Below are 22,601 nucleotides of genomic sequence, written 5' to 3' on the forward strand. Positions count from 1 at the left end.
CAGCCTTGGTAAGTCCTTTTGAGAATGTGTTTGCTTAAAAAGTGTTTTTTCTCCTATAGGTTTTGTTTTTTGATGAAGAACGAAGCATATTATCTCGGAGTACAAGTCCTTGGATCCCTCAGTTACACTACGCATTTCAGGACAAAGAGAATCTTTATCTGGTGAGGCTAGATTTTGTCTTCATCCACTCTTGGGATTGGTCTAGTTCATTGACACTTGGGTGGAGTCTCTCTGTATGTGGCACTTTCTTGTGCAGACTGTGGCATGTTGAGGCCTTGGGGTGCAGTGTTAGAATATTATGCCAGACTCCGCAGAACATTTAGGAATCATGTGACTCTTTTGGTTAATGGTAATTGCAAGTGTGGCTTCTGAGTTACCTGAGACTGCTATCAACATGGGTAAAGTTAAGTTTGGTCTTCTTGTGGTTATTTTATCTTATTACCACAAGTGCAGATCATTACACATTTTCACTTGAGGGGTTTTAAACCGCTGCACAGATTTCACACATGAAATGATGACATTCCTGGCATATGTAAATCTGTGACCCATGTGGGTTGCTTTAAACATTAATCTAGCGTGTCAGTTTTTTTTTCCATGTAGGATTTTATGAAATTTTAAAATAAGTGCTGATTTTTAGTTCTTTTTGTGTTTCTAGAATTTATTAGTTGCAGAGTATAACCAAATAATAAAATAGCTTTTTGGGGGAATTAAAAATGTATTAATTTTATAGGAAAAAACCAAACTTATTTAATAAACATTAAACTATAAATTATATCTCAGTTCTCTTTTTATTTACATAGGTATGTTTTCACGTTGTTATGATCATTTTGCATATAGTATCTATTTCGTCCCTTTTTTCCTTGACATTTCACAGAATTAGTCGAATATTTTACAGGCCCTTTAGAACTTTCTCTCAGGAACTCTTGCAGTTGAGTTTTGATTCGTGAGTTTGGCCCATCTTGGCATTACTATCCCATTTCTCGTAATAGCTCTTCTGTAGGTTAGCCCATTTAGAAGCAGCCTCATTTAGAGCCGTGTCGCTTAGTTAAGACTTAAATAGCTTCATATGAAGAGCTGGCTGCTCAGGAGCTTTGCTCATCCTCCCTAGCAGTGATCTCTTTAATAGATTGTTACTGTTGGGTTTGCAGCTTGCTTCATCCTTGAGTTGGTTAGTTTCTACTTTAAACTCTGAAGGGCAGCCTGGCCATGGTTATTGGTTCATGTGCTATAAAAACATTAGGCTGAAACTGGCTTCTGTGGTAATGAAATCCGTGAGAGCTGATAAGATTTACTACAGAGAGAGAACCCTGGGGGCCATCTACAGTTAGAGGGGGTGATCTGGAAGAGGATCCAGCCAAGGAGACAGACCATGCATCTATGTGTGGCCACATATGTTTTAGTGTCTGAGCCAGGATGACACCCGGCTCCCCTGACCCCAGTCCAGGTGGCTTTCTCCCATATCATTATCCCACTGTCCATTGTCACTCTAGGATCTCTCTGTGATAAGGCTGTTGTTTCTGCTCCAAAGCCGTAGGTGTCTTATTGATCACACGCCGCATCAAAGTCTTGGCTTTACCATTCTTGTCTTCACAACTGCCTGTTGTGTTGTTCTTCTGGTTACTGACATTTTAGGGCGCTTGCCTCACAATTTTATTATACTTCCTTGGTGTGTTGTCATCTTGGAGCATCTTTCTGTGGTTCATAGAATTCTGATGTTCAGATTTTTGTGTAGTTCTGTTAGCACTCAGAAGTTTTCCCTTGGATAAGCAGTTTTTGGGTGTTATGGTTGTCTTAGCACATTGATACTGGTGCAATAATATTTTTACTCATACTGATTTATACTACTAAAGATGTGTATACACACACACATGCATACACGTGTGCACCCATGCACAATACACACTGACATATATGCAACCTTATATGTATACAAGCACATATTGGCACACATATGCAAGATACACGTAAACAAAAACCCAGTGCTTGTGTGTGTACACGTAAATACACACATAATACACATGTATGTAATATACACACACATATGGGAAAATTGGCTTAGTGGATTAGTGGCTAGAGGACTGGCCTCAAAGCCAGAACGGCCTGTGTCTGGTGCAGCCTCTGATACATGTTGGCTGTGTGATGTACGACATGTCTTTTAACCTCTCTCAGTGTGTTGGGCTGCTCACTTGCTCTCTGATCTCATGGCTGGATCCTTCCCAGCTCAGGAGCATGAGCCTGAGGCCACAGGCAGTCCCTGTACATAGTCTATAATGTGCACAGAGAAGAGCCAGAGCAGGGCCTGACTTAGGAATGCTAGCAGGAGCAGCACCCAACCTACCAGGTGCTTGTGGAAGTGATCAAGGACTTCATCCAGTGTTTCTACAAAACCGTACCTGACCTTTTCAACTAAAAGGCATATGAGCTGCAAGCCAGCCAGGTCTTCCACAGTGTCATTTAACATTACCTTGCTGGTGGCTGGGGGATATCATGGATGAATTCATTCACCGGCTTCAGTCATTCAGTCACGAACAATGCAAGATGGACACAGCTCCAAGATCTCGAGGGCTCATAGCATCCTCAGTGTGCTTCATTCAATATATTTTTATTAATTTCATTAACTATTTCCCAATTACGCGTAAGATTTTTTAAACATTCATTTAAAAAAATTTTGCGTTCCAAACTCTCTCCCTCCCCCTGCTTGAGAAGGCAAGCAATTTGATATTGGTTATACATGTGGAGTCATGCAAAACATTTCCATATTAGCCATGTTGCAAAAGAAGACAGACCAAAAAACAAAACAAAGACTAAAAATGTCTGCTTCAATCTGCATTCAGTCGATCAGTTTTTTCTCTGGAGGTGGATAGCGTTTTTCATCATGGGTCCTTTGCCTTGGATTGTTGTTTTGATAAGAGTAGCTAAGTCTTTTACAGTTGATCAGCCTTAAAGTATTGTTTACTGTGCACAATGCTCTCCCCACTTCACTCTGCATCAGTTCATACAAGTCTTCTCAGGTTTTTCTGAAATCATTCTCCCCGTCATTTCTTATAGCACATCAGTATTCTATCACAATCATATACTGCAGCTTGTTCAGCCGTTCCTCTGTTGATGGGCATCCCCTTGATTTCTAATCTTTGCCATCACAAAAAGAGCTGCTCTTAATATTTTTGTATACGTAGATCTGTTTCTTTTTCTTCGCTGTCTTTGGGATACAGAGCAGTCACGGTACGGCGAGGCCCATTGGAGATCATTCCGAATTATACTGAAGCAGTGTCCTGAGACGGATACCATAGTTCAAGGCACGGAAATTTTTTACAACCCAACGCTTTAAGCAGGGTGATGGCGTCTGGAAATGACACTTCTGCCCGCTCACCAGTTACTACAGCGGATCCCTTTTTGCCGTATAGGTTTTTAACCGTTCTGATAAATAACTAACAATAGCCTTTCCTCACCATAGTGCTGTGAAGGAACTAGTGTTAAGTGTCACCTTTATTTCACAGGTGAGGAAACTAAAGTTCAGGGAGATTTATTTAGCAACTTGGCCAGCGTCATATAGCTAATGTTGGAGCTGCATTTCAAACCTGATTCCTGAATCCAGAGCCAGTGTTTGTGTTCCTTTATCACTCTGGCTCCCTGGCCTGTGGGACAGCCACCAGGCTCTGTTTCTCTCAATCGGTGCTGTTTGCCTCTCCTGGAAGATGGCCTAGAGTAGCAGGGGTGGGCTGATGTGGTTACAGTGAAAGTGATTTTTAAAAATTCTAGCCTATTCCTTTACCAACTTTTGTTTGTACGGCAGTTGTTCTCTACAACAATGTTAGTGTCTTGTATGTTCTGATTTAAATGGTTTGTTTCCCATGTGAGCTGCTTGAAGCCAGGGACTGTTTTTGCTTTATCTTTATATCCCCAATGTTCACCACAGTGCCTGAAGCCTAGTGAGCGCTTAACAAATGCTTTTTGGTCGGTGGATTGATTGATTGCTGTGTTGTAGCATGGGAAAGAAGACTCATGAACTGATGCAGAGGAAAGCTAGTAGAATCGGGAAAACAGCACACGATGCTGCCATTGATGTAGATGGAATGAACAATAGCAATATAAGCAAAACCAAATGCTGTGAAATCATGACCAAATTTAGCTCCAAAGAAGAGGCCAGAGAAAGCCTTGCCCCCGCTGCTTTTTGCAGCTCCAGAATGTGGGTGTGGGACATTGCATGGCACTAGCACATTATTAATATATTGTTTCATGTTGTTGAACTGTTTTTTCCTCTTTGAACATCTTTGTTATTGGAATACTAATACATAGTTGGTGGAATTGTGAACTGATCCAACCATTTTGGTGAGCAATTTGGAATTATGCCCAAAGAGTTATAAAACTGTATATACCCTTTTGACCCGGCAATACCACTATTAGGTTTGTTTCCCAAGGTGGTGGCAAAGAATTGGGGAATGGCTGAATAAGTTGTGGTATGGGATTGTGATAGAATACTACCCTGCTGTAAGAAATGAGCAGGTTGGTTATAGAAAAACATGGAAAAATTTGCATGAAATAATGCTGAGTGAAATAAGCAGAACCAAGAGAACATTGTACACAGTAATAGCAATATTGTTTGAAGGTTGTGACTATGAATGACTAAGCTATTCTGAGTAATATAGTCATATTAACTATAAAGGACTTAAGAAGGAAAATGCTGTCCAACTCCAGAGAAAGAACTGATCTATGGAAGTATGTGAGTATGTATTGTATGGTTCCACAATTATATCTATAGTAAATGTTGGGCTTCTCTAATGTGGGTTTGGAGGTGGAGGAGGAAGAAAGAAAGACAAACTGGAACTCAAAATCTAACCAAAAAAAAGAAAGAAAAGAAAATCTTACTCTTGAGGTAGGGGGCAGACTGGGAAATGTAAGCGACAGAAAAACAAAAGATATGAATAAAAATGTATTTAAAATGATCAAAATATATGTTTGCTATTTTGATCTCTAATGTAAGACTGTTAGGGGTTTAGGTATTTTTTTTTTCTTTTTGGGAGGGGAGCAGGGGTTAGGTATATTTAAAGTATATCATCCATCTACTTTGCCATTGCTCCTGTATGTTGGAATAGAGTATTTGGAAGACAACTGGCCATCAGGTGGAAGCTAGGCTTGTAGTGTTGGTTCCTGTTTTGTGTTTGCTCTCTCAGGAGACATTAGCCTTTTCCTTTTCAGTTTTCTCATTGGTGAAATGAGATATTAGTACTTCTTATAGATCTCAATTCAATTGCTAAGTGTGTTATCGCCTTAAGGAATTTTTGGAGTTCTCAGTGCCTTTGAAATAGTCGTTTTGTGTCTTGGTCTTTTGAGACGTTATATTAACCTAAGTGCATTTAGACTCTTACCATGTGAGGAGCTGAGATGTAGTATCCTAGGAAGGAACCATAGTGATGGCCTTCTGCCTGTGGTAGAGAAAGCTGTGACTTGTAAAAATTTAGAATATTTAGAATGAAGCCCTTCCAAGCTCATGAACCATAAAGATGTGGGTTTTTTTTTTTTTCGCTTGGGCATTTTATATAAAAAGCAGACTGGTCCCAAAATCAATCAACAAAGCAAGGAACTTCACACAGTGAAGCCTTTCATGATGGTTTAGAACTACAGTATTCATTACTGAAGAAAAGATGTCCGGATATCACCAAAGTACATTACTGGCTAATCAATGGCACGAATGGATAATTTATTGCCTACCATGCAGATCATCCTGCAGCAGTTTTGAAGAGGTGGTCATGGTTTGGTGGTACCCTTTGTTTCTTGAAGGTCATGGACCTAGTGGAATGTAAACTACTTGACAGGTTCTTTCAAGTTCAAAAAGATTTTTGAGTGTGGATTAAATGACAGCTCGTGTGTCTGTTATACAAGGCCCAATCCACTTAAGTTAGGTAACTCATGACGAGAAGATTTGACCACCAGTTGGAGGCTTTTTTGGCCTCACTAATTTGTGAAATAGAGTTAGTGGATTGTGATCTAGGATCCCCTGCCTTCTTGCTGTGCCTTGTGCTTGACACATCAGCCATATGCCTCTCCAATCGCCTCCCTCATGCTTGAAATGCTCTCCCTCCTCACTGAGAAATAGCAGCTATAGCAAAGGAGGATCGTGACCAATTTCAGAGGGTGTGCTAGAAATAGTAGAATCTCTAGTTCTGACATAAGAAGTACCTGAAAGGACCCTTACCATTGGTTAACACAAGTGGTTCTTAATCACAAACACCGTTTATATTTGATTGGTTCTTCTGGTACCAACACAAAGATGCTTTTGGTGAAATTCCTTTCCATGAGCTTGGGTGTGGTTGCAAGCATCAGCTTAGGATCTGCAGTCTTACTCACCCTGAGCACATGCAAAATTTGCCCTTTTATTAGTATCTACAGCTGCTGTTGGAAGGAACCAGTCGGAAGTGTGCTCCAAAAAGAGCAAGTCCGTTACAAGAAGCTAGCTGCATGACAGGCTGCTTTGTCAGTGATCTCTACTTAGACTATATTGCTTAATACTGTATTTAATTGAAAATAGTTATTTCATTTGCCACTGCAGCATCTCTCTGAACTAAGGAGAAGCAGGGGCTAGTCCTATTTCACAAGTGTAGAAACTGAGACTTTGAAAGGGTTGATGATTAAAAATCAGAATGTGAGCTCACTCCAGATTTCTGCTGTTTTTTGTTTAAAGATCCATTACTGGAGGAATGGGGGAAGAAAATATGCTTAAGAAAGAGAGTAGGTTGTTTTGGTAGAAAAAAGATTTTGTGTGGGAAAAGAAAACAAATGAAGAGAAGCTTGAGGCAGAAGACAGCCCCAGGGGACAATAGGAACAAAGGGGAATGGCAAGTATCAGAGAAAGTAACAAGGCAGAATCAACAGGGTTGAATTCCATCCTCCTTGAAATTAGGGGTTTGGACTGAATGAGCCCCAAAGCCCCTTTCACTCGAAGACTATGTCAGCTATAAACCTCAAAGCATTTTCTGCCATTCCTGCTGGTGATTACCCCCTTGGGGATCATAACACCCAGCTGTTGTCTTGTTTCTGCAGCCTGGCATAGTATTGTGATGAGTATTGTTTTTCAGATGGCATGGATTGTCTTTATTTGGGGCCTTATCTGTTGATGATGTTGTCCTGCCACTAAGTGGCAGATACCATTTGTGAAGCACTGAGCACAGGGCCTGGCACACCCTGACCTTAATGGTCAGTAAGGCTTGTTGGTGACACTGATGAAGTGGCTGAAGAAGCCAGACATGGCATCTGTGGTAATTCCTGGTTTAACAACTGTACAAGGTTAGCATGATCTATTACATAGCTTTGGTCTGGAGTTTGCGGCTTTGGCACTATGTACTGCTAGCTTCCTGTAGGATATGCTGGTTTCCTTTATTTGGTCATCTTTATCTTCATTTGGGGCATCTCTCTAACACCCATCACAGTGTCTTGCACATAGTAGGTACTTAATAAATGCTTGTTGAACTTATCGATCACTGTGAATTGTTGGACAATATCTAGATACAGAATTTAAGGACAACTTTCCACTCTGAATGATGAATCCTCCCCTGCCCCTAAACCAAAACCACTTAGACTGTACATGTGGTCTCCATGGTGAACGTTGGTTTCTGGCTTTGATCTTGATAGGTTGTAGGGATATTCCAGGAGCACAAGTATTTAATATTTGTAGCCTACAGAGTCACACAATTTCCCCCAATATCTGAAAGTATATTTTAACACCCTTTTCTGGGTCCATTGTTGAATCCTCCAGCATGACTAACTTCAAGGGAAACATGAAGCCTTTCTAACTATCCGGGCATGGGCAGTGGTCCGAAAGGTATCATCTGATCAGGAGAGATCAGCAATGGCCTTGTAATATGCACTTTGGAAATCAGAGGGCTCAAGTAACTTGCTTTGTAGCCCAGAGCAGAGAGTTGCAATCATGACTACTAGAATTTTTAGCTAGAATGAATTTTGGTTGGATGATTTTTTTTTGAGATTTAATATGCATTTATTTCTATAGGCATGGCATATTATTCATACATTCATTCACATTTATTGTCATTTGGCATGATCATAAAACCAATCAACTAGAACTGATGAGTTGTCCCACTGTTTCCATCTCAGTCCAAACAACAGTCCAAATTCATCTTCATGTTTCTGGCTTCTTAGATGGTCATTTTTTTTAAGGTTTTATTTTATTTAATATTTTAGTTTTCAGCATTGATTTCCATAAGATTTTGAGTTCCAAATTTTCTCCCCATTTCTACCCTCTCCCCCATTCCAAGATGCCATATATTCTGATTGCCTCATTTCCCAGTCAGCCATCATCTCTTTCACCCCACTCCCCTCCCCCATCCCCTTTCCCCTTTCTTTCTTGTAGGGCAGGATAGATTTCTATGCTCTCTTCCCAATATAACTTGTTTCCCAGATGCATGCAAAAAAAAAAATAAACCAAAACAACTTTTTCTTTTTTAAGCATCTGCTTTTAAAACTTTGAGTTCCAAATTCTCTTCCCTCTTCCCTTGTGACCCACCCTCCCTAGGAAGGCAAGCAATTCAACAGAGATCACACATGTATCATTATGCAGAACACCTCCACAATGCTCATGTTGTGAAAGGATAACTATATTTCCTTCCATTCTATCCTGTCCCCCTTTATTCACTTTTCTCCCTTGACCCTGTCCCTTTTCAAAGGTGTTTGCTTTTGATTACCTCCTCCCCCTATCTGCCCTCCCTTCTATCTTCCCCCCCTTTTTTATCCCCTTCCCCTCACTTTCCTGTGGAGTGACATACCCAATTGAGTGTGTATGTTATTCCTTCCTCGAGTTGAATCTGATGAGAGTAAGATTCACTCATTCCCCCTCATCTGCCCCTTCTTCCCTTCCAATGGAACTGCTTTTTTTTTTTTTTGCCACTTTTATGTGAGATAATTTACCCCATTTTATCTCTCCCTTTCTCCCTCTCTCAATATATTCCTCTCTCACCCCTTAAATTTATTTCATTTTTTTAGATATCATCCTTTCATATTCAACTCATCCTGTGCCCTCTCCTAATACTGAGAAAGGTCTCATGAATTACACACATCATCTTTCCATGTAGGAATGTAAACATAACAGTTCAACTTTAGTAAGTTCCTTATGATTTCTCTTTCTTGTTTACCTTTTCATGCTTCTCTTGATTCTTGTATTTGAAAGTCAAATTTTCTATTCAGCTTTGGTCTTTTCATTGAGAAAGCTTGAAAGTCTTCTATTTTATCCATATTTTGCTTGGAGCATTATACTCAGTTTTGCTGGGTAAGTGATTCTTGGTTTTAATCCTAGCTTCTTTGACCTCCAGAATATCATATTCCAAGCTCTTTGATTCTTTAATGTAGAAGCTACTAGATCTTGTGTTATTCTGATTGTGTTTCCACAGTATTCAAATTGTTTCTTTGTGGCTGCTTGCAGTATTTTTCCCTTGATCTGGGAGCTCTGGAATTTGGTGACAATATTCCTAGGAGTTTTCTTTTTGGGATCTTTTTCCAAGAGATGATTGGTGGATTCTTTCAATTTCAATTTTACCCTGTGGCTCTAGAATATCAGGGCAGTTTTCCTTGATAATTTCTTTTTTAAAAAAATTTTTTTTTTTATTTTTAGTTTACAACACTTGGTTCTACATGATTTTGAGTTCCAGATTTTCTTCCTTCCCTCCCCAAGATGGCATGGAATCCCATATAACTTCCACGTATAACTTCGCATTGAATTAATTTACACACTAGTCAAGTTGTGGAGAATAATTATGACCAATGGAATGAATCATGAGAAAGAAGAAACAGAATAAAAAAAAACCCAAAAACAAAAACAAAAGAGAGAAAAAAAAGTGGGGGGAACAAAAGGCGAGCATGAAGTGTGCCTCGATCTGCATTCATACTTCATAGTTCTTTCTCTGGATGGAGATAGCATTCTCCATTGTGAGTCCTTTGGAGTTGTCTTTGCACCTTGTGTTGCTGAGAAGAGTGAAGTCTGTCAGGGTTAGTCCTCACAGAATCCATATATCTGTGGTTGTGTATAATGTTCTCCTGGCTCTGCTCCGCTCACTCAGCATTATGTTGTGTAGGTTTTTCCAGGTTGTTATGAAGTCCATATCATCCCCATTTCTTATAGCACAGTAGTATTTCATTACCTTCATTTACCACAGCTTGTGCAGCCATTCCCCAATTGATGGGCATCCCTTTGATTTCCAATTCTTAGCTACCACAAAAAGAGCTGCTATAAATATTTTTGTACATATGGGTCCTTTTCCCACTTGTGTGATCTCTTTGGGATACAACCCTAGAAATGGTATTGCTGGGTCAAAGGGTATGAACATTTTTATAGCCCTTTGGGCATAGTTCCAAATTGCTCTCCAAAACCTTGATAATTTCTTGAAAGATGATGTCTAGGCTCTTTTTTTGGTCATGGCTTTCAGGTAGTCCAATAATTTTTAAATTATTTCTCCTGGATCTATTCTCCAGGTCAGTGGTTTTTCCAATGAGATATTTTACATTGTCTTCCATTTTTTCATTCCTTTGGTTCTGTTTTATAACGTCTTGATTTCTCATAAACTCACTAGCTTCCACTTGTTCCAATCTAATTTTTAAGGTGGTGTTTTCTTCAGTGGTCTTTTCCATTTGCCTCCTTTTCCATTTGTCTAATTCTGCCTTTTAAGGCATTCTTCTCATTGGCTTTTTGGAGCTCTTTTGCCATTTGAGTTAGTCTATTTTTTAAGGTGTTATTTTCTTTGGTATTTTTTTGGGTCTCCTTTAGCAAGTCATTGACTTGTTTTTCATGGTTTTCTCATATCACACTCATTTCTTGTCCCAATTTTTCCTCTACTTCTCTTACTTGCTTTTCCAAATCCTTTTTGAGCTCTTCCATGGCCAGAGACCAATTCATATTTTTCTTAGAGGCTTTTGATGTAGGCTCTTTGACTTTGTTGACTTCTTCTGGCTGTATGTTTTGGTCTTCTTTGTCACCAAAAAAGGAATCTAGAGTTCGAGTTTGAGTCTGAGTTCATTTTCACTGCCTGTTCATGTTGCCAGCCAACTACTTGACCCTTGAGCTTTTTGTCAGGATATGACTGCTTGTAGAGTAGAGAGTACTTTGTCCCAAGCTTTAGGGTCCAAGCGCTGCTGTTTTCAGAGCTACTTCTATTCCACCGGCACCCCAGACTCTGTCACCACAGTGCTCCTCCTCCCCCAAGAACCGCCAACCAGGATCGCAATACAGATTTGAGCAGGGCACAGCAAGAGAATCGGCCTTTGTGCCCACAAAGCGATTCTTATACTCCCGCTCTGATCTGCTGCTAGATTCCTCCCATTGTGTGAGCCAGGGACTCAGGAAGCAGCCTCCGTTGGAGCTCTGGGAACAACCTCAGGAGCTTCCTGTTGCTGCTACGTCCACCTCTGTACCACTTCCTCCACCACCAGACCTGGCGGCCAGACTGCTCTGAACTCAATCCCACAGTTTCCCCCTAACCTGCTCTTTGGCGTTTGTAGGTTGAGAAGTCTGGTAACTGCCACAGCTCACTGTTTCATGGCCTCAAGGCCTCTTCCTGCTGGCTGACTCCGGGTCTGGTCTGTCCCCAAGCAGCCCACGCTGGGTGTGCTCTGCTCCCAGCACTGTGGGATAGACCCTTCCTGGTGACCATCCAGGGTCTCCTGGGCTGGAGACCTGTTTCCCTCTGCTATTTCATGGGTTCCTCAGCTCTAGAATTTCTTCAGGGCCATTTTTACCAGTGTTTGGAGGGATTTGGGGGAGAGCTTAGGCAAATCCCAGCTTTCCAGCTGCCATCTTGGCTCCATGGCCCCCTGCCCCCCCCCCCCCCCCCCGGATGATTTAAGTGAAAATCACTAGGCATTTTTACATTTTCTCCACATGATGTGAGACTTGCTTTCATGGAAGCAACTGTTTTGGTGTCTGCAGCTTGTTTTCTGTAGGGATGCACTCTGCTAGAAGCCTGAAACTGCAGTAGGAAGTTAGTGACATGGTTAGGCCTGCCCCTTGGAAAAATCATGGTGCATTTCTTTATTTCTTTCAGAAGAGGTGTTTCTCTTTGAAGGAAATGTGTGTTAGTATTAATACTTGACACAGGTTCAGGATAAGGTGTGGAGCAAGGGTGGGGAATCTGTGGCCTTAAGGCCGTAGGTTCCCCACTCCTGGATGGAGTATAGCTTTTCATGGTCAGTTTTTTAATTCATAAAGGAAACCATTCTAGCAGCTATGGGTGACTGTCCCAGCATTCCAGAATCATTACCTTACTAGAGATTCTCTTTATTATCATATCTTTTGATACAAGCAGAGTGGAAAACATAATTATGATATATCATCATGTACAAATAGTTTTTATTTTTAGAGACTTGAGTTTTAAAAGTATGAGTTCTTTATTTGTGAGTTTCCTTTTTAAAAAATATTTAGAATACTTGAGTATCAGCATATATATTTAAAATGCATTCAACCTACATACTCTTCACCTGCAGGTTAGAACTGAGTCTGATGAGTGGTATTTATTTTGGCAGGTGGGTGCTATAGGGCTGAGATGAGGTCTCTTGGGGATGTGAAGGGATAGAAGAAGCCCCTGTAATGGACTATTCTTCCATCAATAGTACTATACATTGGGTAGAGTAATAAGCTCTTGAGAGGATATAAGCACCTTGAGGAGGACATTTTTTGGGGGGTCTTTGGACTATAAATACTCATGTACCCGTAGCATTCATAGTGGAGGTGCTTCTTAAGTCATAGGGTCATAAATCTCAAACTGAAAGGGGACCTTATAGGTTATAAACATTAAACTGAATTCTCGTTGGTCCGTAATTGACATTGTGACAGATACCAGGGAAAATTGTCTTCATTTGAGTTAGCAGATGTTTATAAAGGTTTATAAACTTTTATAGAGCCCCTTGAGATCAGGGATCGTCTACTATGGCAAGGTCTTCTTTCTGATCAAACTGTCCTCCCCAGACTGCTATAGTGCCTCTTGTTGGCTCTACAATTGATGTGACTAAGGCTTTTGGCATATAGATTTGGTTTCCTATTAGGCCAGACTTAATGGGGTTGCCATGGATTGGGTTGGGGCCAACTTAAGTTTGACTTCATCTAAATAAGCAAGGACCAAACTTGGCATCTTGAAGTTTACACCCCAACATTTCCCTCTATGGGGACTAGCACTAATCTAGAAATACAGCAGACATATGGCAGTGGGGTAGAAAGAATAGCAGTGGGCCAACCAGCTGGATCCTGTCTTCAATGCCTAGCCTTGTAGCTGTTATAGCCTACTACGGGGAATATGGAGGTGCCTATCTACCCACCTCCTAAAAACGGCAAAAGTGAAGAAAGTGGTAGTGAAAATATTGTTGGACTTGAAGTCAGATGACTTGGACTGGATGGACTATGTTGCTGATTTCTTTTGACCTTGGGTCAACAGACATATCACTCTACCTTTTGGAATGGGTTCTTCATTTGTAAAATGAAGATAATAGTATTAATGCTTTTACTGTCTGCTCCAGAGCTGTCCAAAATGTGGCCCACAGCCCACCTACAAGCACAGAAATTAACATAAATGCTTTAGTAAACAAAGCTGAGCCACCGCAGAGCTCTCACTAAAATGGTTAATCAAAATATATTGTCCATCGTTTCAATATAACCTAAGGTTGGACAGCCCTGAGCTACTAAATAAAGCTGTGAGGACGTTGCTTTGTAAATATATGTACATTTTTTGTGTGGGCCAGGAGGAGGAAACAAGCATTTATCAAGTGCCAAATATTATCTCAGTTGATCCTCATGTCAACTCTGGGAGGCAGGTGCTGTTATCATCCCCATATTATAGCTGAGGAAACTGAGTCAGAGGTAAAATGATTTGCCCAGGATTATACTTCTGGTAAGTGTCTGAGGCTGGATTTGAACTCAGGACTTCGTGCCCCCAGGCCCAGTACTGCCTCATAGCTGAGGAGTGGGCAGACTGTGATTTCATTGGTGTAAAGAATGTTAATGTGGAACCTTTCTCTTCTCATGCATACTGGCAGTTTGTCCATAATTTATATTAGAGAGTTTCCTGGGACACTTAGAGGTTAAGTGGCCCTCCCCCCTACTCACATGTCTAATATGTGTCAGTGGCCTTATTCAACACTGGGTCTTCTTGAGCCAGGCTGGTCTGGTGTCCACTGTGGTCTGCTGCCTCTCTTTATGATATTGAAACCTTCTTCCCCATTGGACTGTGAGCTCCCTGAGGGTAAGGACTGTTTTTTGCCTTTCTTTATTCCCAGATCTTAGCACAGTGCCTGGCACACAGTAGGCATTTAATAAATGCTTATTAGCTGACTAAAGTACTATAAAGATGTGAAGTTATTAATAAGAACTAGAGAACTCAGATTTCCTCCTCTTCCTCATCATTATTGCTAATCTAGGCAGCTGACTGCTTTTACTTTGTCCTCAGGTACTTTTAAATATATTTGTGTAATTTTATTTTTTAAAAAAAATCACATTAATAATTTTTTGAGTATATCATACTCAGGCTGTTACAAAGAGATACATTTTTAAAGAGGTGTGATCTTTAAAATGCCACATACATCTTGATTGCTTTATGAAAAAACTGTATTATGTCAAAGACTTCATTTGAGGACTTAATTTAGGACTTCTAGTTGTTGTATGTGATTGAACAGTTTTGTCATTCTCTACAGGTCATGGAATATCTGCCTGGAGGGGACCTGGTATCACTCTTGAATCGGTATGAGGATCACTTAGATGAAAACATGGTGGAGTTTTATCTTGCTGAACTGGTATTGGCCATTCACAGTGTTCATCAGATGGGCTATGTCCATCGGTGAGTGAGTATTCTTTACTAGCTCAGTGAAGATTTATCCTGTAAGAAATCAGGGCATTAAATTATTCGTGCATCAAATGAGCGTACACTCCGATTCTGAGGCACTCGTACAAGTAGCTGGATAAAAGTAAATTTTGGAAAGGTATGGGTACCTTGACAAGAGGAACCACATGCAAGGGGAGCTATACCTAGAACAGAAGGCTTGACTACCTTGATACAGGCTCTTTGGGTTACTGAGGAGAAAAATGGAATTTCTTTTTCTAAAGGAGTTGGTGCAGGTCATTTTTGGCATTAAGGAGATGATAAGAACTCTAGAAGATCAGGGAGTTTGTTCCAATAAGTAATTAAAGGTATCTAGTGGACTAGAATCCTATCCTTTCTGGTCATAGCAGATTTTCCCCATCCATCATGTCTTCATTAGTTTCTGCTCATCCGTGTGAGGTAGCATGGTGGAGGAGAGCATTAGATTGTGAGTTAAGAGTAGGTTTTATGTAGCTCTTTATTCTATATGTCCTTAGGCAAGTCTTTTTTTGACTGGGCCTTCGTTTCTTTATCTGTAAAATGAGGAGGTAGGTTTTTTCTGACACTAAAATACTACAATTATATCATATTTCCTAAACACTTTCTTTTGCTTTAATTTCTACTACAAAAGTGTGTGCTCATATTTCAAAAATGATTCATTGCACTTAGATCTCTAAAAACATGCACTTAGGTACTTGACAGAATTGACAGTTCAGTATAGGAGTTTCTCATTGGTGCAGAGAGTAGCTTTGGTTTTTGAGTTTTTGTGTTTGACTTTCTTACAGAGACATCAAACCAGAAAACATTCTTATTGACCGAACAGGACATATTAAGCTGGTGGACTTTGGAACAGCTGCCAAAATGACTACAAATAACATGGTAATGCATTTGGAAAAACTCGGGGGAGAAATTTGGGCAGTTTGATTAAGGAAATGCTCATTTGTTTATAATTCACATTTCCTTTCTGCTTTGGAATATTGCTTTTGCTTATACTTTCACTGAGTGTTCTTTATATTGAATAACACAAGGCAACCAAAGGTACCTAAACTCTTGGGATGTAAAGGTTCACAGTTACGATGTTTTCACTTCAGTGAATCCGTGATCTCATCAATGAGTACTCCTTCTATCAGTACACGTCACAGCTCATTCATTCCTTGTCATTCCATGTGAGCTTCATCCATGGGCTTTCATGTAATTCCTCTATAGAATATTTACCCAATGCAAATTCCATTTGGCCTTTTTTTTTTTTTTGAGGCAAATGGGTTTAAGTGACTTGCCCAGGGTAACAGCTAACAAGTGTCTGAGGCCAGATTTGAACTCAGGCCCTCTTGATTCCAGGGCTGGTGCTCTATCCACCATTTGGACTTTTAATATCTCATAGTTACTAGCACAATATTCAGGCTATCTTTTATTCCTAACTTTTTGCTATATTATTGGCCTACTTTCTTTTTCTTTTATCTATTTATTTTCTTAATGCTCTCTTTTGCACCATTTCTTGCTTGCAAGGCATTAGTCCTGTGCCTCATCCCACTTATGTACATAATATGTTTTCTAGTGCCTTTTGGGTCATATGCAATTTGAATTCTTTGGAGAACATAATATTCCATGATTCTAGCCATTGGAATCATTAGAAGAATATTGATGTTAGATGAATATATTTTTTGTGTTCATTGAGCTTTTTAGGATTATGGAAAGCACTACATGTTTTGTCAGATGTAATTACTGTGTAGTATAGTGCTTTCATACACCCACACCCATATCCACATCCACACACACACACACACACACTGTTGTACTAACTCAGTGGACTGGCCATCCAACTCCACGTCACAGTATTAGCGTATGTTCTTCCTTTATTATGTTTTTTTCTGTGGATTACTAGGGTGGTAATCTTTTGATTAATTTTGGATCTCACCGAGAAATCCCTTTGGGGCTTGACATGATCAGCACAGTGCCATTGACAAATAGAACATTTGGAGGACCTCACCATCTATTGATAATCTTTTTTCCAATTGTAATCTGTGTACCTACCGAGGGTCAGCACCTTTGGTGAACTTCTATCCTTCCTCTTTCATGCCTCTTTGATGTTGATAATCAGGGGATAGTTAGACATAATTTTCTCTATAGTTTAGTTAATTAGAAGTCTTTTATAATTTTATAATGTTATAGAATTGTGGTGACATGAATGTAATGGAATATTACCATGGGACCATGGGAAGACTTAGATGAACTGATGCAAAGTGAAGTCAGCGGAACTAGGAAACAGTATCTGTAATGACTACGACAATGTAATTGGAAAGAACTACAACAGCAAAAACAAAACCATTGAAACTGAGGGCTATGAAATTATAGTGACCAAGCTGAGCCTTAAGAGATATGAAAAGACTTTCTGCTTCTTTGCAGAGACGGGGGCCTGGGTGTGGAACACTGTCTAGGATGTTGGACTCAGTTGATATCTTGGTTGGTTCTGTTGAGGTTTTTTCCTTTCCTTTTTTATTCTTATAAGGGCTAATTTTCTGGAAGTGGGAGAAAGGAAGGAAACAAAAGGTAATGTAGTGTGACGAATGAAAAGTTTGAGAGACATAGTTTCTGGGTAATTAATCGTTGTATTAATTATTGCCAGTGGATGATTAATAAAAGGATTGTTTGGCTCTCTCTCCTAAACCGAAGGTGGGTCTTGGTGGCTTTTTGATGTTTATATGCCCTAGGTGTTCCTGATGAGCAGTAATCAACTCTGATAGGTCAACAATTAATGAGAGGATTAATATTATAATGAGAGGTGGATCTGTTCGAATGAGGGGCTGGGGGATGTCACTCTGATCACTCAGGACACCGCCCCCCCCCAACCCATGTGGACAAAGGGGGTCCATCTCTACTCAGACTTGCCTTATTAGAACACAGTGGGCTGGAATCCACCTTAGATTCAATTCTTTGTAAGGTTTTCTAGTTGGGTGGAGCGACAACTCTACCTAGATAAGATGGTCCAGGTGGCGTAAAATTTTGGGCAAGGTCAGGGATCCCCTTGAAAAACCGGACTTTGAATGAGGAAATAGGAGAAAGGGAAAAAACCCCTGGTTCTCCCAAATAATCGATTATTTAAGAATTGTTGTAGTCAGTATACAAACAAAAGATCAATACAATTTTATTTTTGTAATTTGAAACAAGCTTGATGTGATGACAGACTGAAACACAGGCAAGGGGATGGTAGTAGAAGATTGCAAGCGAGGAGGGGGTGGGCTGATGGAGCCACTGCATAGCTCTGCAGGGTCATTGGGAGAGAGCACACACGTGGTCTAGTCCTGTCCGGGGCAAGCTGGAGCGCTTGCATCTCAGCCAGCACAAGAAGAGCTTCTGTGAAGACTCAGTCACGTCCTGAAATGTCGCAGCCAGCGCTTACCTCGGCACTCCGGCCAGTCCCCCCCTTATCCTGGATGTCTTCTCTGTTGATAAAGCCCAAGACTCTTTGACTGCTTTGTCTCTTTGCTAATTGGTATTGAGTTTGGCCCTCTCAGGTTTGTTTGTTTTTTCACATGAACTGTAATCTAGCCATGGCCGGCCTGCTTTGGACTTGGGCGTTTGAGTTCTTGAACTCCTGTAGGACTCTACATTTTATCCTCATGAAATGTTTAAAGTTACGTATTTTAGAAAAAAGCAAGTGAGCAGAAAGTGAGTCTGCAGAAAGTCGGTCAGGAGATCCAAGTAAAGTGTGTCGTTGCACGACCAGCAGGATGGCAACAGACACATACAAAATGAAACTGTTTTGCCAGTGTTCCTCTTGTGATCTCTGCCTAGCATCAATGGCAATGGACTTTTGCATTTGCACTCTGTATGCCTCAGTGTGCGATGTGCTTTTGGAAGAGGAGGAGATGACGTAACAAAATGCAGGAAAGAAGTGTACTGTGTTAAGCCAAGGTCACAATTTAATACAGATTTTTAATGCAGAATTTTTCTTGGAATCATAGAATTGGAACAGAACTGAGAAATCATCCAGCCTAGTCCCTAGAATCCCCTAGCCTGCTCCTCCAGGGTTGGCTGGGGAGCAGTGGAGAGGGACAAAAGGAGTTCGGTAAGGAGAAGGAAATTCTGAAGCTGATTTTGACTGATTTGGAGAAGTTTAAGAGAAATTGAGGAAAATTTAAGGAAGGAAATTTCCAGGTCTAGATTTTCCTTCTGTCTTGTGTGAGAGAAGGTTGAAGGGGAGGAGCAAGATCAAGGAATAAGAGGAACTGAGAGAGGGATAAGGAGAAGGGATTTGGTAATGCAAATTAAGTAAACAGTTGGAGAAGCCTCATAAGGCAGGGCAGAATGAGCTTGGGGCACTGAATTTAAAGTCAGGGGACCTCAGTTCAAATCTTGGCTCCACCGCTTACTGCGTAAGCAACTGAAGCTCTGTGGGCCCGTTTCTTCATCTGAAAAGTGAGGGGCTTACAGTAGGTGACCTTGAAAGGCACTTCCATTCTCTGGTCTGTGATCCTTCTTCTAAACAGTAGGTGATCTGACCGTAAACGGACAGCTGATTCTGAAATGGCTGGGACATCCGTAGCCAGTTACTTCCTCTTTGAGATGAAGTTGATGATCAGATGAGCTCATATATGTAAAGCACTTTGCCGACTCTCAGGTGCCAGGCTAACGGCCTTTCCAAGTGCCTGCCATCTATGTTGTGTGTACCTTGTAGCTGTCTTGCCCCTTAGAATGTAAGGTCCCTGAGGACAGGGACTACCTTGTTGCCTTTCCTTGCGCACAGTGCCTGGCCCATAGAAGGCACTTCCTATTTGTTGACTTGACTTGATCCATGTCAGAGATTGTACAGTTACTTTCGTTTTTTTGTGTGATATCATCTGTTGCTCACTGTGACTACCACCTCACAACTTTCTTCCTGAAGAAAGTGTTCATGATGTGCAGCTTTGAGCCTTCTAAGCCTTCTGTCTGTACACTGTCAGCCTCAGGGTACATGTAAACTTAGTTTGGGAAATCTTGTCAGGGCTTTTGCAGGATTTCTCTATGATTTATTCTTTATAGTATGTGTGTTGGCACGTAAGCTGCAATGATGTTCCTGATGATCTATTTCTTTATGTTCACTGTGAGCACCACAAAGTGGTGTGACCAAGAATCCCCTGAAACGATGTTTCTTGTTCCTTTGGGCACTGGATGAAATGTCTTTTGCCCATTCCTATCTTTCCTTCTCCAAGGAGAATCCACAAGCTGTCTTTTTATTTAGCAGTGACTTTTTCATGCCTTCTGGTTTCATCTTTAGTAAGAGTGTTGATAGGAATGTGGTTCAGTTTCTTCAGTACAGCATCTGCTTGCTTATTACTGGACAAAGAAAATACAGTGTGATGTCATCTTTGAATAGGAGCAGCTGGAGGACCTGACTATCTATAGAGAATTTTTCTTCAAATTGGACTCTGCTGAATTTCTTCCATGTCACTGGGTTATGGAAGAATGGTCTGCCTTCTGAGGAAGGTGGAGGGGAGGAACTTGCCACTGAATCCAAATGGACATGTCTCCCTATTGAGCAGGCTCTGAATGTTGAAAGAAACATTAGGTCCTATCTCCTTTACCTTTTGTGCTTTCTGGGAATAGACCAGTGGCTCAAACTAGACACTGTAGTCAAGCTGGGTGCTGCTTGGGTAGGGAGACCTTGAGTTATTTCGTAAGATGACTGAATCCACCTTTAGGGCCAGATTTTTTTTTATTTTGATTTTTAAAAATCATTTTTATTTAATATTTTAGTTTTCAACATTGATTTCCACAAGATTTTGAGGTACAGATATTCTCCACGTTTCTACCTTCCCCCCCACTCCAAGATGGCATATATTCTGATTGCCCCATTCCCCAGTCAGCCCTTCCTTCTGTCACCCCACTCTCCACCCCCATCCCCTTTCCCCTTACTGTCTTATAGAGCAGGATAGATGTCTATGCCCCATTTCCTATATATCTTATTTCCCAGTTGCATGCAAAAACAACTTCTTTTTGAGCATCTGCTTTTAAAATTTTGAGTTCCAAATTCTCTCCCCTCTTCCCTCCCCACCCACCCTCCCTAAGAAGGCAAGCAATTCAACATAGGCCATACATGTATCGTTATGTAAAACACTTCCACAATGCTCATGTTGTGAAAGACTAATTATATTTCCCTCCATCCTATCCTGTCCCCCTTTATTGACTTTTCTCCCTTGACCCTGTCCCTTTTCAAAAGTGTTTGCTTTTGATTACCTCCTCCCCCAATCTGCCCTCCCTTCTGTCATTCCCCCTTTTTTATCCCTAGTTTCCTGTGGGGTAAGATACCCAACTGAGTGTGTATGTTATTCCCTCCTCAAGTCAAATCTGATGAAAGCAAGATTCACTCATTCCCCCTCACCTGCCCCCTCTTCCCTTCCAACAGAACTGCTTTTTCTTGCCACTTTTATGTGAGATAATTTACCCCATTCTATCTCTCCCTTTCTCCCTCTCTCAATATATTCTTCTCTCACCCCTTAAATTTATTTTATTTTTTTGGATATCATCCCTTCATATTCAATTCACCCTGTGCCCTCTGTCTCTCTCTGTCTCTCTCTCTATGTATATTCCCTTCAACTACCCTAATACTGAGAAAGGTCTCACGAATTACACATATCATCTTTCCGTGTAGGAATGTAAACATAACAGTTCAACTTTAGTAAGTCCCTTGTGATTTCTCTTTCTCGTTTACCTTTTCATGCTTCTCTTGATTCTTGTATTTGAAAGTCAAATTTTCTATTCAGCTCTGGTCTTTTCATTGAGAAAGCTTGAAAGTCTTCTATTTTATTGAAAGTCCATATTTTGCTTGGAGAATTATACTCAGTTTTACTGAGTAAGTGATTCTTGGTTTTAATCCTAGCTCCTTTGACCTCCAGAATATCATATTCCAAGCCCTTTGATTCCTTAATGTAGAAGCTGCTAGATCTTGTGTTATCCTGATTGTTTTTCCACAATACTCAACTTGTTTCTTTCTGGCTGCTTGCAGTATTTTCCTCTTGATCTGTGAGCTCTGGAATTTGGTGACAATATTCCTAGGAGTTTTCTTTTTGGGATCTTTTTCAAGAGGCGATTGGTGGATTCTTTCAATTTCTGTTTTACCCTCTGGTTCTAGAATATCAGGGCAGTTTTCCTTGATAATTTCTTGAAAGATGATATCTAGGTTCTTTTTTTGATCATGGTTTTGAGGTAGTCCAATAATTTTTAAATTATCTCTCCTGGATCTGTTCTCCAGGTCAGTGGTTTTTCCAATGAGATATTTCATGTTGTCTTCCATTTTTTCATTCCTTTGTTTCTGTTTTATAATATCTTGATTTCTCATAAAGTCACTAGCTTCCACTTGCTCCAATTTAATTTTTAAGGTGGTGTTTTCTTCAGTGGTCTTTTGGACTTCCTCTTCCATTTGTCTAATTCTGCCTTTCAAGGCATTCTTCTCCTCATTGACTTTTTGGAGCTCTTTTGCCATTTGAGTTAGTCTATTTTTTAAGTTGTTATTTTCTTCAGTATTCTTTTGGGTCTCCTTTAGCAAGTCATTGACTTGTTTTTCATGGTTTTCTTGCATCACTCTCATTTCTCTTCACAGTTTTTTCTCCACTTCTCTTACTTGCTTTTCCAAATCCTTTTTGAGCTCTTCCATGGCCAGAGACCAATTCATATTTTTCTTGGAGGCTTTTGATGTAGGCTCTTTGACTTCTTGCTGTATGTTTTGATCTTCTTTGTCACCAAAATAAAGATTCTGTAGTCTGAGTCTGATTCTGAGTCCTTTTTTGC

General features: G+C 40.4%; 1 protein-coding gene across 1 annotated transcript in view; it reads left to right on the top strand.

The window, feature by feature from the left end:
- The window catches only part of CIT (citron rho-interacting serine/threonine kinase), a 164,291-nt gene that overhangs the window by 14,407 nt on the left and 127,283 nt on the right, over window positions 1-22,601 (top strand). Inside the window, exons 5-7 of the mRNA XM_036766956.1 lie at window positions 60-161; window positions 14,674-14,816; window positions 15,623-15,716. Coding sequence (XP_036622851.1) covers window positions 60-161; window positions 14,674-14,816; window positions 15,623-15,716 — 339 coding nt within the window. The remainder of the gene's footprint in view (window positions 1-59; window positions 162-14,673; window positions 14,817-15,622; window positions 15,717-22,601) is intronic.

The sequence above is a fragment of the Trichosurus vulpecula genome, chromosome 1, assembly GCF_011100635.1.
Source record: "Trichosurus vulpecula isolate mTriVul1 chromosome 1, mTriVul1.pri, whole genome shotgun sequence".
NCBI lineage: Eukaryota > Metazoa > Chordata > Mammalia > Diprotodontia > Phalangeridae > Trichosurus > Trichosurus vulpecula.